Source organism: Ambystoma mexicanum, chromosome 1q, assembly GCF_040938575.1.
Source record: "Ambystoma mexicanum isolate Mex_15411 chromosome 1q, UKY_AmexF1_1, whole genome shotgun sequence".
NCBI classification, from domain to species: Eukaryota; Metazoa; Chordata; class Amphibia; order Caudata; family Ambystomatidae; genus Ambystoma; species Ambystoma mexicanum.
In genome coordinates, this window is record NC_090922.1 from 210,342,499 (window position 1) to 210,357,888 (window position 15,390).

General features: G+C 44.1%; 1 protein-coding gene and 1 long non-coding RNA gene across 3 annotated transcripts in view; one reads left to right on the forward strand and one right to left on the reverse strand.

The window, feature by feature from the left end:
- PRKCG (protein kinase C gamma) overlaps nucleotides 1-15,390 on the forward strand; it is a 1,699,783-nt gene that overhangs the window by 1,655,539 nt on the left and 28,854 nt on the right. The window contains exons 15-16 of the mRNA XM_069637367.1: nucleotides 693-773; nucleotides 9,154-9,261. Coding sequence (XP_069493468.1) covers nucleotides 693-773; nucleotides 9,154-9,261 — 189 coding nt within the window. The remainder of the gene's footprint in view (nucleotides 1-692; nucleotides 774-9,153; nucleotides 9,262-15,390) is intronic.
- The window catches only part of LOC138526651 (uncharacterized), a 112,621-nt gene that overhangs the window by 89,027 nt on the left and 8,204 nt on the right, over nucleotides 1-15,390 (reverse strand). The window lies entirely within an intron of this gene.

Sequence of the window (15,390 nt, forward strand, 5' to 3'; positions counted from 1 at the left end):
TGTTTAGCAAAAACATTATACTTGAAAACAGTTGGTCTATTAAATGTAGTCTTACAGGGATTTTACAAAAGCACTCGGCCTGCAGTGCAATTGGTTTGGTGTATCCCACATATCTCTGACATATAAAGTTGTACATTGAGAAAGTAGCAGGTAGAAATACCCGTACAGTTTATCCACAAAGGCTGCGTTGTCTCTAGGAAATTCCAGGCTTCACTGCACAGAAAGGTCTAAGACTTTTTAATACCACTCAATGTGCTTTCTAAGTATTTATATTTTTATCCAGAAAACGGTGTTGGAATTTCAAAGAGATAAAGTGGCGATAACAGGATCACAAAATGTGTTCAAGCTGAGAATCTGGTGTCAGAATTCATGTCTTCTAATTTCACAGCTGGTAATTTAACTGCAAAACCACATCTTCACTCATATGACTATCTATCACCATTTGGTTAAAGTAAAAGGGACTCTGTTTCTAGTTTGCTGAATTTGACCTCCTGGAGTCTGCACCATAGCTTGCCTGAAAAGGACGGATTACTTTTCTCTGATGTAACACTGTGGTGATAGTTGCTCCAATTCCGAAAGTCCCAGTTTCAGATTGTATCCCTTAAACCCTAGTTCGTTCCCTAGAGCCTGCTGAAAGGATACTCAGCGATGTGCACTGTTTTCACTAATTATCTCCTTTTGTCTTGATACAGATCATTGCCTACCAGCCCTATGGGAAGTCAGTGGATTGGTGGTCCTTCGGAGTTCTCCTCTATGAAATGTTGGCTGGGCAGGTGAGCAGTAACCCCAATGCAGATCCCTATTTCAGGCTAATGACGAGGTCTACTTTGACTAGTCAATATTCCTGAACTTGCAGCATATGCATCCCTTCAAAGCATACTGATATTTGATCTCATGTAGATAGCAATGCTGTGGGCCTTATAAGATAAACATGTGGATACCTGGTCATCTACATACGTTGGTGATGTAGGGTGCAATTGATTCTTTTGAAATAACAAATGCCAGCATTTCCTGAATCTTTTAAATGTCAGTTAACATTTTTCAGATTGAAACTTTGATAAACGAATGGATTTGTTTGCACATGTTTGCAATTGTTACCGAAAGATAACAGTGTAACAGTGGAATATAAAAAGCACATCAGGAACCTTTGCAACCATTCATCTATTTTGGGAATGGCAAATTAAATGTGGAATTTGGGGAAGAGAAAAATCAACAGACCTGATTTTGGTCAAATACAATGCAACCAGCTGACGGTAGCTAGATTATATGGGTTTACGCATGCAGGAGAGTTTAGTGCATATTGTGATGGAAATTGAGAAAGAAGAGTTCTAACGGTACTTCATTTGTAATATAATAATTAATGCATAGTGCAAGAGTCATGCATTCTTCTTGAAGCTGTTTCAACAGGGAAATCATGATAACAAAAAGTGCCCAATGCTTTATTCCTCTGCCTGTAGGTGAGTTCTCCAGCACTGGTATATTGCATGGACTTGCATACTTTGAATACTCCCCAGACACCAGCCTGGAAATATTTTATGCAATGCAGTACAATCATAGTGTTTAAACAGTTAAACAATAGGCTATCAATCAGATGTGGTCCTTGCATGCTCTGAACACTGATTGAGTGAGTACACAAAGTCAGATTTGTATACCATACGTTTCGCATATTGCTCTATAAGTTCCACCTCGAAGTGGAAGTGGGCAGAGGTACTGCTTATGTGCCTCCTAGTTCCCAAGTGTAAAATGACATGTGGTGTTTCCAGTCTGCTACTTGAGCATATATCCTTTGTTAATCAGAAGGAACATCTTCAGAACAGGGTAATACTGCCGCTACCCAGCCCTTTGCCTCTGCATTGCATTCCAGTGCCATGAATTCTTTTGTGGATTTTAAACATGATTGAAAATTAGTGGAGCAAAGACTATTGGTATGGATAGTGGTAGATCACAAATGTGCTTGCACCAGACTTAGCAACGTGTCATCATTTCCTTCTTTTGCGATTTTCTTAAATTGTGGTTTTCTAAAAGGTGAAAATGCTCTGTGCACATTAGTTGCAATTGATTGTCAATGCTGTCCTAGGTGTACCCGGTTTGACGGGAGACAGTTTTGTTCTAGTTTTATGTTTGAACATTGTGTTTGTTTTTTGTCAAGTACCTTAATTATGTTATTATTTGTGATGTGTGAACAGGATTTCTGTACATGACGTTTATTATGGCATTTGATGCTGGATTTGACATATGACAGCCACAACATATTGGCGTTGTCAATGCTTATTATCATTGCATTACTGAACACTCCTCCTACATTTCTGTCTGGCCCTTGGCCAATCCCCACCCTGTCACACCTCTCCCAACCCAGGTTTCTATACCCCTCTTCTTTACCACCCCAGGTATCTGGGTCTCTTTCCCTTCACACTCCATGTCTGAATGGCTCATCCCCTTCCTCTCCACATGTGTCTGTGCACACCATTCTCATCACCTCTGCGGCCGGGCCTTGGAATGGAGCAACGCCTACCCTTTACTCTTCCAGTGATCATTTTTATGTGAGTGAGGCAATCAAATAAATAATTTCACAAAGGATGATGAGAGAGGACTATTTTGTAGATATTACTAGACTCACATTTTCAGAGGTCAGTAGAGGTCATTTGGTTACATATACATCGTGTACATGCATACATCCTATGGAATTGTCGTGCAGTACAAGCAGAGCGTGGGCCACTGTCCCCTCATTGGTCAAGGAAGAGAAATACAGAGTTAGGAGGAAAGGCTGCTGTCCAATGCACATTCTATGGATATTTACAAACTGTGACGTGTTTCAGTGGAAAAAGTTGTCAGGTGCTTCACATGTTGCTGTTTCTCCAATTCCTTTACCCGTCTGTGTGCATCGACGGGAAGTTGTCCAGAAATCCACCTACTTCGTGTGGTTAAATATGTTTGAGCAGGGTGGTCTCTTGAGAGGCAAAGGAATCCCTGAATAAAAAAGAAAGTGAAACGCACCTATCCCATCCGTCATCATTTGCTGCTAGGTCCAACCCACATATTCCACATCCGAATCATATGAGTGCTTATGCAGATGCTTGTGCTTAGTGCATGTGGGCCCGGGCACCTTATTGTTAGAGGTGTGGCAGTGGCATCACTATGAGTGATCCTGGTGGTTTGAAGTCGTTTAATGTTTTCACCACAGTCTTTCAAATTCAGCATCAAATGCCCCCATGAACTTCATGCCATGACTTAAGTATCATTGTTTTTAATAAGATAGGCCATCCCTCAAGAAATCATAGCTGTAATATTCAGAAACAAAGGCAAACTCTTGCCTGCAGGCTTCATTCTGATATGGTGATCTGGCCACTGGACAATACATATGTAGTACCCAGACCTTGTGGCATATATTGTTTATTCCCTCTGAATGTGCAGAATCTGGTCAGGAAGTTGGCACCTGAATATTCAAAAGTGTCAGTAAGAGCATATGCCATCCCCTGAGTTGTATAATAACATAATGCAGCTCCTGCACTCACGTAGTAATGGCCTATAGGAATGAGAACATGTGTTTGGGTTTACTAGCTGAGGGAAGTTCTAGGGCAGCCATATGTAATCTGTGAATCTGCAGATGTCTTGGACTCAAGTGACGTTTGCCTCTATTGAATCTGCTGGCTTAGAATGATAGAATCTGTGTCCAAAACATCTACAGCACCAAAAGTGGCAGATCCCTGTTCTAGGTGAAAGATATGTTTGGTGTGTTTTATGGTGTGCCTGTGAGCTTTATTTGATGAACAATTCAGGCAGCTGATTTTGCCCTAAACTTTCTGTGTTAGATGACCATCTGGCGGGGCTGAAATAGCCCAAGCATTTTTGATTTTATTACATAAATAACATTATGCAGGTAATTCTGTTTCTGAAATGGAAGTCTGCTAATCAGACCCCCACTTTCATAAAGCTTCATGCCAAAAGCGAAAAGCATAGTGCACACATGTACCCTTACTGCATCATCCAGTCTCTTGCTTGACAACTTCAGAGCCTGCTCACCTGTGGCACAGGGCAGGTTCAAGGGTCACATGTGCATTCCCCACAGCTGTTGTGACCCAAGGTCACTGCAAAAAGAGGTTGCATTTAACTTCAGCTCCTCTGACCCAGCAAATAATTGCGCAACTGTATCAATTTTGTGGCTGGGTAAACTCAAAGAACTTTCTATACATGGTTATGATGTTGTGACTGATAAGGCAAAAACAAAGAGGTGATGGCTGGAAGGTTTAGACTGAATCTTAACCACTGGCATTGCTCAGGGCAACCCTCCAGACCATCGTTCTTCGCCTGCCAAGCCATTACAGAAGGGGGAAAAACCATATGCAAATCAGGCTTGGTCCCACCCCAAAAGGGGAAGTCCAGCCCGAACTGCTAGGTCACATCCCTTCTGCACGAGACCACAAGCATCCCCAAACATGTTTCACCCTTGTTGGGGCTCATCAGTGAGGAGTAGCTTGGGTCTCTAGGCCCAGGAGGGACGGGACCCACGTCTGGGCATACCCGTCCCACTCGGGGTGACAAAGCAAAAACAAAGAGGTGATGGCTGGAAGGTTTAGACTGAATCTTAACCACTGGCATTGCTCAGGGCAACCCTCCAGACCATCGTTCTTCGCCTGCCAAGCCATTACAGAAGGGGGAAAACCATATGCAAATCAGGCTTGGTCCCACCCCAAAAGGGGAAGTCCAGCCCGAACTGCTAGGTCACATCCCTTCTGCACGAGACCACAAGCATCCCCAAACATGTTTCACCCTTGTTGGGGCTCATCAGTGAGGAGTAGCTTGGGTCTCTAGGCCCAGCAGGCACGGGACCCACGTCTGGGCATACCCGTCCCACTCGGGGTGACAAAGCAAAAACAAAGAGGTGATGGCTGGAAGGTTTAGACTGAATCTTAACCACTGGCATTGCTCAGGGCAACCCTCCAGACCATCGTTCTTCGCCTGCCAAGCCATTACAGAAGGGGGAAAACCATATGCAAATCAGGCTTGGTCCCACCCCAAAAGGGGAAGTCCAGCCCGAACTGCTAGGTCACATCCCTTCTGCACGAGACCACAAGCATCCCCAAACATGTTTCACCCTTGTTGGGGCTCATCAGTGAGGAGTAGCTTGGGTCTCTAGGCCCAGGAGGGACGGGACCCACGTCTGGGCATACCCGTCCCACTCGGGGTGACAAAGCAAAAACAAAGAGGTGATGGCTGGAAGGTTTAGACTGAATCTTAACCACTGGCATTGCTCAGGGCAACCCTCCAGACCATCGTTCTTCGCCTGCCAAGCCATTACAGAAGGGGGAAAACCATATGCAAATCAGGCTTGGTCCCACCCCAAAAGGGGAAGTCCAGCCCGAACTGCTAGGTCACATCCCTTCTGCACGAGACCACAAGCATCCCCAAACATGTTTCACCCTTGTTGGGGCTCATCAGTGAGGAGTAGCTTGGGTCTCTAGGCCCAGCAGGCACGGGACCCACGTCTGGGCATACCCGTCCCACTCGGGGTGACAAAGCAAAAACAAAGAGGTGATGGCTGGAAGGTTTAGACTGAATCTTAACCACTGGCATTGCTCAGGGCAACCCTCCAGACCATCGTTCTTCGCCTGCCAAGCCATTACAGAAGGGGGAAAACCATATGCAAATCAGGCTTGGTCCCACCCCAAAAGGGGAAGTCCAGCCCGAACTGCTAGGTCACATCCCTTCTGCACGAGACCACAAGCATCCCCAAACATGTTTCACCCTTGTTGGGGCTCATCAGTGAGGAGTAGCTTGGGTCTCTAGGCCCAGCAGGCACGGGACCCACGTCTGGGCATACCCGTCCCACTCGGGGTGACAAGGCAAAAACAAAGAGGTGATGGCTGGAAGGTTTAGACTGAATCCTAACCACTGGCATTGCTCAGGGCAACCCTCCAGACCATCGTTCTTCGCCTGCCAAGCCATTACAGAAGGGGGAAAACCATATGCAAATCAGGCTTGGTCCCACTCCAAAAGGGGAAGTCCAGCCCGAACTGCTAGGTCACATCCCTTCTGCACGAGACCACAAGCATCCCCAAACATGTTTCACCCTTGTTGGGGCTCATCAGTGAGGAGTAGCTTGGGTCTCTAGGCCCAGCAGGCACGGGACCCACGTCTGGGCATACCCGTCCCACTCGGGGTGACAAAGCAAAACAAAGAGGTGATGGCTGGAAGGGAGCATACATTTATTAAAGACATACCGACTTGATCTCATACAAGTTTCAACCCTGTGAGCTCACATCAGCTATGTAAAGGCAATGTTTTGTTACAGCAATGTGGCTGTCTGTACTGTGCCAGTGGGACAATAGCCAGGGATGCTACCCTCTTTGAACCCCCTGGGAGGAAGGTAAAACCTCCCCAAAGGCAAATGAGCTCCCACCAGGAGAGCCCCTGCAATCCTTGCTTTTAAAGGGGCACTAACATAAAAAAGGCCAGCCTCACACTGGGGTTTGCACCCCAAATGACCTTTAAAATTGCTTCTATGGCAAGGGGAGGAGCTGGAGTATTCATCGAGGATACTAGGGCCGAGAGAAGGAGTCCACAATCGTGGCTTTCTGCAGGACTCTCGTTCCTTCCTGTCAGCTCCATATCCAGCGGAACAAGGCTCTCTGGGTATGATGCAAGAAGGCAACACTCAATTGTTTGCGTCTGTACAATCCCCTGTGACCTTTAGCTTTCACAAGGAAAGGATCTCCTGCTCCTTCTTTGATTCTTTTTGGACTTTCAAGAAGACAAGAAGAATTTACTGGACCTCTATTGGGAGTGCAGGCCATTCCAAAGTCCAATGCCATGAAGGTGAAGATAGGTGGCATCCAAGACAGAGGAATGATCTGTCCCCTAACCATTCAGAGGGAACAGTGGGGGTGACTGCTGTTTGGACCATGGTCTGTCCCATTGCCAGCTGCACTGGAACCAGGATCTTCCATGGAGGTGAAGGATCCCATCTAGGTACCAGTCAAGCTCCTTGGAGTGAGAGGGCAGAACAAAAGGACTTACCTTGTGCCTGGATACCCTGGATTGGGCCTTGCAGCAACCCAGAAGTCAATGAACAGCTCTGGGCCCGGATTCCCGAAATGAACCATTGTGAGCTCCACTCAGTGGACATCACCTGCCTGTCACCAGATTCTTCACGTATCATGCAGTTGCAGCTTTGACTTTACCGGATGTTGGATCCATTGACCAGCTCACCAACCTAGCACCAAATCATTGCTTTAGGAAGCTCCTAGAAGCCTGTCTCAACACTGAACCACCAAAGACAAGAATAAGGTAGGCCCAGTCCACCTGGTCCACTTTCTGGGACCATGGAAATATGTAAGCCCCTTTTTGCACCGATACTTGAAAAGAGCTTTCCTTTAAATTGACATTGCTGCAATTGCTTGCCTGATCACACCTGCTCAGGTACCCAGAGTGCTGATATCTACACATTCTGCATTTTCTGTGTTCTTTCCAGAGAGGTGGGTTTTTGCTTGTGTTTTCAAGTTAGTTACTGCATTCTTGATTGTTTAATTCAAGTACACATATTTTTAATAGAAGATTAATTGACCATTATTTTATTTTGAAGTATTTGTACTATCGCTGTTTGGGTTTCTATTGTGATCACTTCACACCCCTTCTTGGAGTATATCTTGGGCTCTGCCCACTTAGTGATTGGCATCACTGCCGGCTTTGTAGTAGTGTGGGCCTAAGTAGGGGGTTTAGCCACTGCTCATCCCTGTAATTTTGCAGAGCAGTAGTCATTTTGTCGCACATGCTGCACTGCAGCCTGTGCCCCATGGTAAAATGAAGGCTCCCACGGCCGCAGGGACAGCGTAAAGTGTGACTAACTTAGTGCTCGATTCTGATTAAGGTTTAAAATTCATTATATGTTATTCAGTCATTCCAACAGTTAGTATTTTAGAGCTACTGCCATGATGACCCAAAGTGGCTCTTGTAGCTAAAATATGGCACTTTCAGGTTTGCAAGACAGACCCATCCCTGCATGCATGCCACCACCGCTGCAGTTCCCACCAGACAGGTCCACTGGCATGGGTGCTACTTCAAAGGATTTGCTTCCCCAAAGCATCAATGACACCAATGAGGTGAGCACACTGCCTTGGGCAAGATATCACCAACCATGCCAAACACAAGGATCATTTAGATTAATAATGTCTACATCTGATGCCAGGATGTCCGGAGGGGGTCTGTACACCTAATGGACCTTCCTTGCAACATGGCCACATTTCTCTGGCAGATTTAACTTTGAAGTGGCCAGAGAGGACATTTCTGTCTGTGCATCTCAATCCTGTCATAGGTGATTGGAGTGGATGAAGGCACCTTAGCCGGTAAGCATTCTTCCAAACCCCACCAACAGGGAGCATCCTACTAGTGATTCTGAGTGTCTGGGTGAGAAGTCACTTTGTCAAATGCCTTACTTTAGTTCCTCCTATTAATGACTGTCAAGTGATATAGATGTAACTCACAGCCCATCAGTGAGTTCAGAAGACCTGCCTTACCTCATGGTGTTAACCCTGCCATCCAAGACCTCTGTTCAGTTGGACACCACCATTTTGCTTCTAGGTATCCATCCATTAACCCTGCACCCCGCACAACACTTACCGCTCACCATGGCACACTGTCCACTCACCCCCTAAACCATCCACACACCTCTGGTCCACAGAAGCCGCTCCAGCTCACCATCTTGCAGTGCACCTTTACTCTGTCACTATTGGCCACCATGGAAATGGAGAAGGGACTAGAACTTGCTTTCTTCTCGATTTTCCATGCACTCATTTTGATTTGTAACTTGAGAATCTGCCAATGTGCCAGCTCCAAATTTAACAGGAAGCTATTGGTCCACCCTGAAAAACATGCCAGGGAGCTAATATCTAGAACCTCTTCAGTAGGGAGTTTTTCTGGTGGTCAGACATGCTTTAAGCCTACGCAAAGGACCATGGGCCATTACCAAGCAGTGAAAGTCTCCACTTCAGCACCGAATTTTCTTAATTAAAGGTTGGTGCTGAGCAGCCACCATTCTACTGGTACACTTAGATAATATTGGCTTTGGGGAGTTTTCTTTGGTTTGATTTGAACTTCAACTCTGAATTCTGGTAGTTTCATATGTGTATGTAACTTTGCTTTATCTTCTCCTTTGAACAGCCCCCCTTTGATGGTGAGGATGAAGATGAACTCTTCCAGTCGATCATGGAGCAGACTGTGTCATACCCCAAGTCACTCTCGAGGGAAGCCGTCGCCATCTGCAAAGGGGTAAGATACCTAATGTGCCCTTGCTCTATAGTTCGGCTTGGGCAGTTTTCAGACTTGAAAACAACTCACTGAAAGCATATTGCCCTTGTTCTGAAGTACTTCAGAGGTTTTCATGTGTCAGAATCTCAATGCACCTTATAGTAGTCCTGCATCACTTCCTGTTGTTCCTGGACTGAGACCGCCACACAAGTCCCCTTCAATTCTGCTGCTGAGTGCAACAGGCTGCTCTTCTAATGCACATCAGCACAACCCGTAGTTACCCTGCTATCCACATCATTTGACCCATCCACAACTCTTCCAAGGATCCTCATTACTGGCCCACAGGAACCCAGCTATTCCAGTTCAGAGAATCATACACAGCTCAGCCAGTGCCCCTTATGAGCCTCTAGCAGTACTCACTTTGTTGTCATTTCTGATACCTATACAGAGTTTTGTCAATGAACCCCCTAGCCACACCTAAAGGACTCCCTATTGTCCAGCCCTGAGAATCAAATACTGCTCTGCAAAAGCACTTTTGTCGTGGCCAGAAGCATTCTCATCCTATTGTGGGAACAGACACATATGGCTCTATGAATGCACGCCCTTGCTGTCCTATATGAACCCACATGTGATAATACTAAAACTCCATATCAAGCTTGCTAGCACATCTCCTGGCTTGCTCTGTCTCATGCCACCCACAACGGGTCCCTAAAAGGTGTCCAAATGCACCTCAATACTGTCATGCACCACCACCTTCCATTCAAGCAATGTAAATGTAATAATTTACACATCATTGTAATACCTCCAGCTTGTATATTGTTTTTTTAAAATTCTCACTTTAGTGTTATGATGTGTTGTTATCTTACGTTATGTTGTTATGTGTAATGTTATGAAAACTGCTAATTCACCATAGATCTGTCCCTGCGGCGCTGTGTGCCTTCTGTAGTGCATGCAAAATGCGTAACTGGTTTTCAAGCACGCTGAATTGAGACTTAACATACATTGAATACTTAATCACATACTATTTACAGCCTTAGCAGACTGCCAGCATTCTGTACAGTAATGTTGGTTATACGCCACATGTAAATTGACTTGTTGTGTGCTCTGTAATGCCAAATCTGTGGGAAGGGTCATCATTTATTTGTAACCACAGTCAGAAGGAAGTAGATTCTGTGCAAGTGAACATAGATGTAGGTGGCTAGTTGCATGTAGCTATGCACACAGATAATTGTTTGCACATTTTAAGTGTTGCCTTTGCTTACAGCAGCAATATCATTACACACAGTGACTGCCTATGGATCATTTTGCAAGAACAAAAGGGGTCCTCCCATGCTACAGCCCTACCACTAGGGCCATTCTGATGTTATTGGGGGTCATCATATCCATTGTGAGGGGTCTCAGCAGGTTCAAGTGGGATGGGGAGCGTCTGGATCTAGTTACAGATTTAGAAGAATGGCCCACGGAGGACCAAGGGGATTGGTAATTTGCCCGAGACTTGTCATTGATCTGCTATACCTTAAACTGAGTGATATTCTATGAGAAATATACATAGTTACATGAAACCCACCTTTTGGGGTTCAGATCACCTTAGATACGTTTATACAATATTGAAATAATGTGGATATAAATGTGCAAAATATTCTATGTTGAAACGTGATTTTGGTTTTCATCATCATCATAATACGTTTATTTCGGAAGAATCTTCCATAAAATAGTACAATTAAAACAAGCATTATATCAAACCAATGACATGCATGTGTTCTCCAGACTGTAGATGATAATTATCCTCCTCCATAGTAAAGTGCAATGATGCTTTTAATGTATTAAAAACGGGTAAGATTTAGAGTATCGGGCGACATAATAATAAAGGATATTGAGGACTTGTATTCTTAAATAAATGCAAAACAAGACATTATATAGCAATCGGATACTTCCATACCGCAATGCTCATCGTAAATAGCATGGATATGCCCAACAAATCAAAGGTCGATTTCTATTAATTAAAAATGAATATGTGCTCGTACATGACAATGCATTTATGCTATGGCTCAAATGTTGATGGTCCTTAAGTATTAAGTCATTTTAAGTGGGAACATTCATTTTGTTGATTCAAACATTTTAGAGGGACATTGTACTGTTAGACAATGTTAGATAAGCATTTGGCTCAACACATCTTCTCACAATGTAATCGATGCAATCACCACGAGAAGAGGGACACTAGCCTCGAAGATGCATGCTTCCTGATTGCTAAATATAACATGAAGCAAAAACATGTATGTGATCTTCTCTAACAGGCCCGTAAATCCCTCCGATATTGACTCAACGTGAGCGCCTCCCAGAAAGCTAAAATTAGAAAACACTTGGATTGGATCTATCCACCTAACTAGGCATGTTCTAACTGGGGCCAACCTCAACTATGACACTTCAGACATGGGGCGCAGAGGATAGACATATCACTGATTTAGGATTCATTGGGCATTTAAAATGTAAACACAAACACAAAGAATGTATTTTCTTAAATGGGTCCAAAACAAGTACAGGCTCTATTTTAGATACAACAGAAGCCTTTCTTAGAGGAGTAATGATGTCAAACACTAAAGGAAACGTGTGGAAGTCAAGAACGATATAGCCTTGGTGATGACCGAATTTGAAAAATCAGAAGCTACAAGCAGACAAGATACACACACTGACTTCTAATGCATCGATGGATGCACACAAAGTTAATCAATACAATGATTAACTCATACAAATCTTTTGTGGTAGGTCAGAACCAGGAGATGGACAAGGAGACATTGTGAGTAACTTCCTTTATTTATATACCTACATGTTAAGCTCTCCCTAAATCAATGATACTACTCTGTAAAGTAAAGTAAAAGGGTACTCTTCAGGGTCAGCATTTCCGTCTAAAATTTAGAAGGTCTGCCATCCAGAAACCTGTCTACAATTCTACAATACCTAGCCTAGTTTCTGCCCCTACCACTGGTAACAAAACAGAATAACTCTAACATAAAACACACTGAGACCGCTCCTTAGGCTCTGCCTCTTGCCTCTCTCAGGTAAACTCGGTGTTTGCTTGGTCTCAATTCACCTCAGGGTCGTTTGCAGCCTGCCTGGTTGATCCCCACCTTGTGGTTTGTTTGTTCTCACCCTGCATTGGGGTACATTGGGCCTTCCCTTCCCCTTTACCCGGAGCCACTGTGCACCTTTAGTTTTGCAGCAGTGTTCCTCAGGAGGTTGGGCAGGTTCACTGCAAGCATTGCCAGTTCTTCAACATCTTCGGGTTCCTCTGGCACTATCTGAACTTGTGCTGTCTGTGAAGGAGTGGCATGCTTTTACCAGTCCACCTAACGTTTTGCAGTTTGGGCCCTGCACTGCTGCTTTTGACCAGCTGTTCCCGGTCTCTCCTCCAGTAGGGTTGTCAGTTTTGGATGGGATTGGCCTCGCTCGGGACTGCCTTGCTTGGCTGACGTTATCTTCCCCCAGTAGGAAACTGCTTGCCCTGTCCCCTAGAGGATGTTAAACTGAGGTGGCTCACCTCCCTAATTCAAAAAGGGTGGCTCCCCCTTGGGGAGAGGGATAAAGTCTGTGGATGTGTCTCATACCCACAACTGTTGGCTCTAGGCCCCACTCTGAAATGTTGGTAATGGTAGAGCTGAAGGCCCTGACAAAAATCCAGGAAAAGGTGAGAACGTAATCAACAATGACATCTCCTCTGCCCACAACCTTTAATTGAGTACTAATGGCTAGCTATCAAGTAGCAGATGATTTTCCACCAAGGTGTTCTAATAGACAAGTAGGAAGCTGGAGCTGTCTATGATGTCACTCGGGAGCCCAAACAATAGCTGAAATCCATTATTCTAAAATTGTATGTTGTGCATGTGCTCCCAGAGCTCCTTTTCCCTACACCCTGTGCTGTCTTCATACACCAGCACTGCAGGGGTGGATAGCGGAGGTATGAGGGAAATATATAAAACAAACCTTCATACTTCAAGGGTCTGTTGGAGCACAGCTCAAGACCATCGTGCAACTACTTTCTGATGTATTTTGGCAATCCTTTAAAGTGCTAGAAGCTACCCTCACAGGTTATATCCTCATTCTGTGTGTTAAGCATTTCATGATTAGTGAAATGCTTTGATCGTTCTTCACTAACACTATAGGAATGCTAAACTATCACAATTTACATCCCTACTTCCCATAGGCTCTCTTTCCTGAGCCAATCTTTTATGTTGATTTTACTCCCCCTTATCCTAACTCTCATCTGATGCTCGTTTACATTCCTCCACCACAGACTAAAGTCTGCATACTCTGGCAGAGGTACACTACCACACTTTCAAGGTACGCCTCAGGAGTTCTGTGTCTAAATCCCATCTGGTGAAGGACGCATTCGCAAAAGACCTAATTTATTTTGGCCGATTTGTTGCAGTCTTCAACAGCAGTAAAATTGAATCTTTCCCTACCCCCAACCCCTCGAAGGTGATGCTACCACCCGTTTCTCATCCCAACCTTCTCCCATAATGGAGAGACTTTCTTTTAATTGGGGGTTTCACCTCTGACTCCCCCTTTCGCGCCCCTCCCTTTCCTGCCACAAACAGTCCTCACACTTCACAAACACACCCACTTACCTTCCCGCTGCACTTGCACTTCCCCCTTCTGGGTTGCTCTGAGGCTGGGGCTGTCAGCCCTGAGTGCAATGTGGGGCAGGGCTCAGTCTCGGCCGTGGTCTTCTGTGGCCTCCGTTATGCAGTTTTGCTTGCCCCCGATCAATAGATTGAGGGAAAAAATCTGCATACTGCCAAAGCGCTGTTAGTCCACTATTTCAGTGACAGGCAGTATAGAAATCTTTTAACATAACATTACATACAAATAGTACCAGGTCCCCTCTCTCACTCTAGAAATAAATCCTGGCCAAGAAATGTCATATCCCCCTCAGGTGATGTCATGGCAGCCGAGTATGAATTATATACTCGTCTGTCGCGATATCATTGAAGGAGTGTAGACATCTAAAAGGGAAGTGGCTTCTAATGTCTACTTTGGATGGCAATCACAACAATTCAGTAACCACTTAAACAGTGCCATGTATAGAAACAATCTCAATAAATTTATCTCCTTTTGCACTATTCCATGACTGAATGTGTATCCACAGTTGTCTTCTAATTTCTTGTCACTATGACTGAACTGTGTAGTATAATGATGACTTGCTAAAGATCAATGGTATTCATGTCAGAAAGATTATTATCTTGTTTAACTCATCTCACGATAGGCCGTATAGAAAGAACAAAACAATATCTCTCAACAGATTGAAATTCACAAGCTGCAAAAGTCATTCATTAGAGTTAATTGGCCGTTAGGGGGTATATTTTAAGGGCTGTTAACTTCCCTTCAAAATTTGAAAAGACAGTTCTGCAAATATTTATGAAACCAAAGAATATGGGTATAGTTAATAAAAGAGTATTGTGTCAAGAGCAGAATCATTCAATGATACCCCTCTCACCTGCACTAGTTGCCTCATTCTTGTACCCTTTGTTGCTATCAATTAGAGATAAGAACCAAATAGAAGGATTCATGTAGGAAGACGTTAACATGGGAATAACTCTACTTAATGATGACATAGATCTGTTTTCTAATGATGACATGTTCACAAGGAGGCAGTTAACTAAAATTACATATCTACCAATTGACGATAAAAATCAGCAGCAGCTTGGAAAACCGAGAATGATTCAGCCCCAAATAAATTAATAGAAACAGGTTTGATAGCCAGGTGGGCAAGGTAGCTATGTTTACAAGTGTGTCTGTTTTAGAACTATAATAAAATTATACCAGAAATCAGAAAGAGATATTGATAAATTGTGAAGACCTTTGATTGTAAAGAAGAGCATATTTCAACTGAATGATTATACTGCAGCAATGTTTGGTCCATTGGAATTTCAAATAAAATGTATTCATTCAATTCAAACACACAATAATACAATAATAGATTAATCTCTGCAACCTCTGATCTGTGAATCTTCTTCCAACTACTTGTGACATCAAATTTGAAGTTAGTGGTTTAACAGAAGAGTCTCTGTTGAAACAATTATAGGTTACTCACTGTAGTGACTAACATACTCCTAGTCCATGGTCCCCTTTCCTTTATACTGCATGGACGTCCCT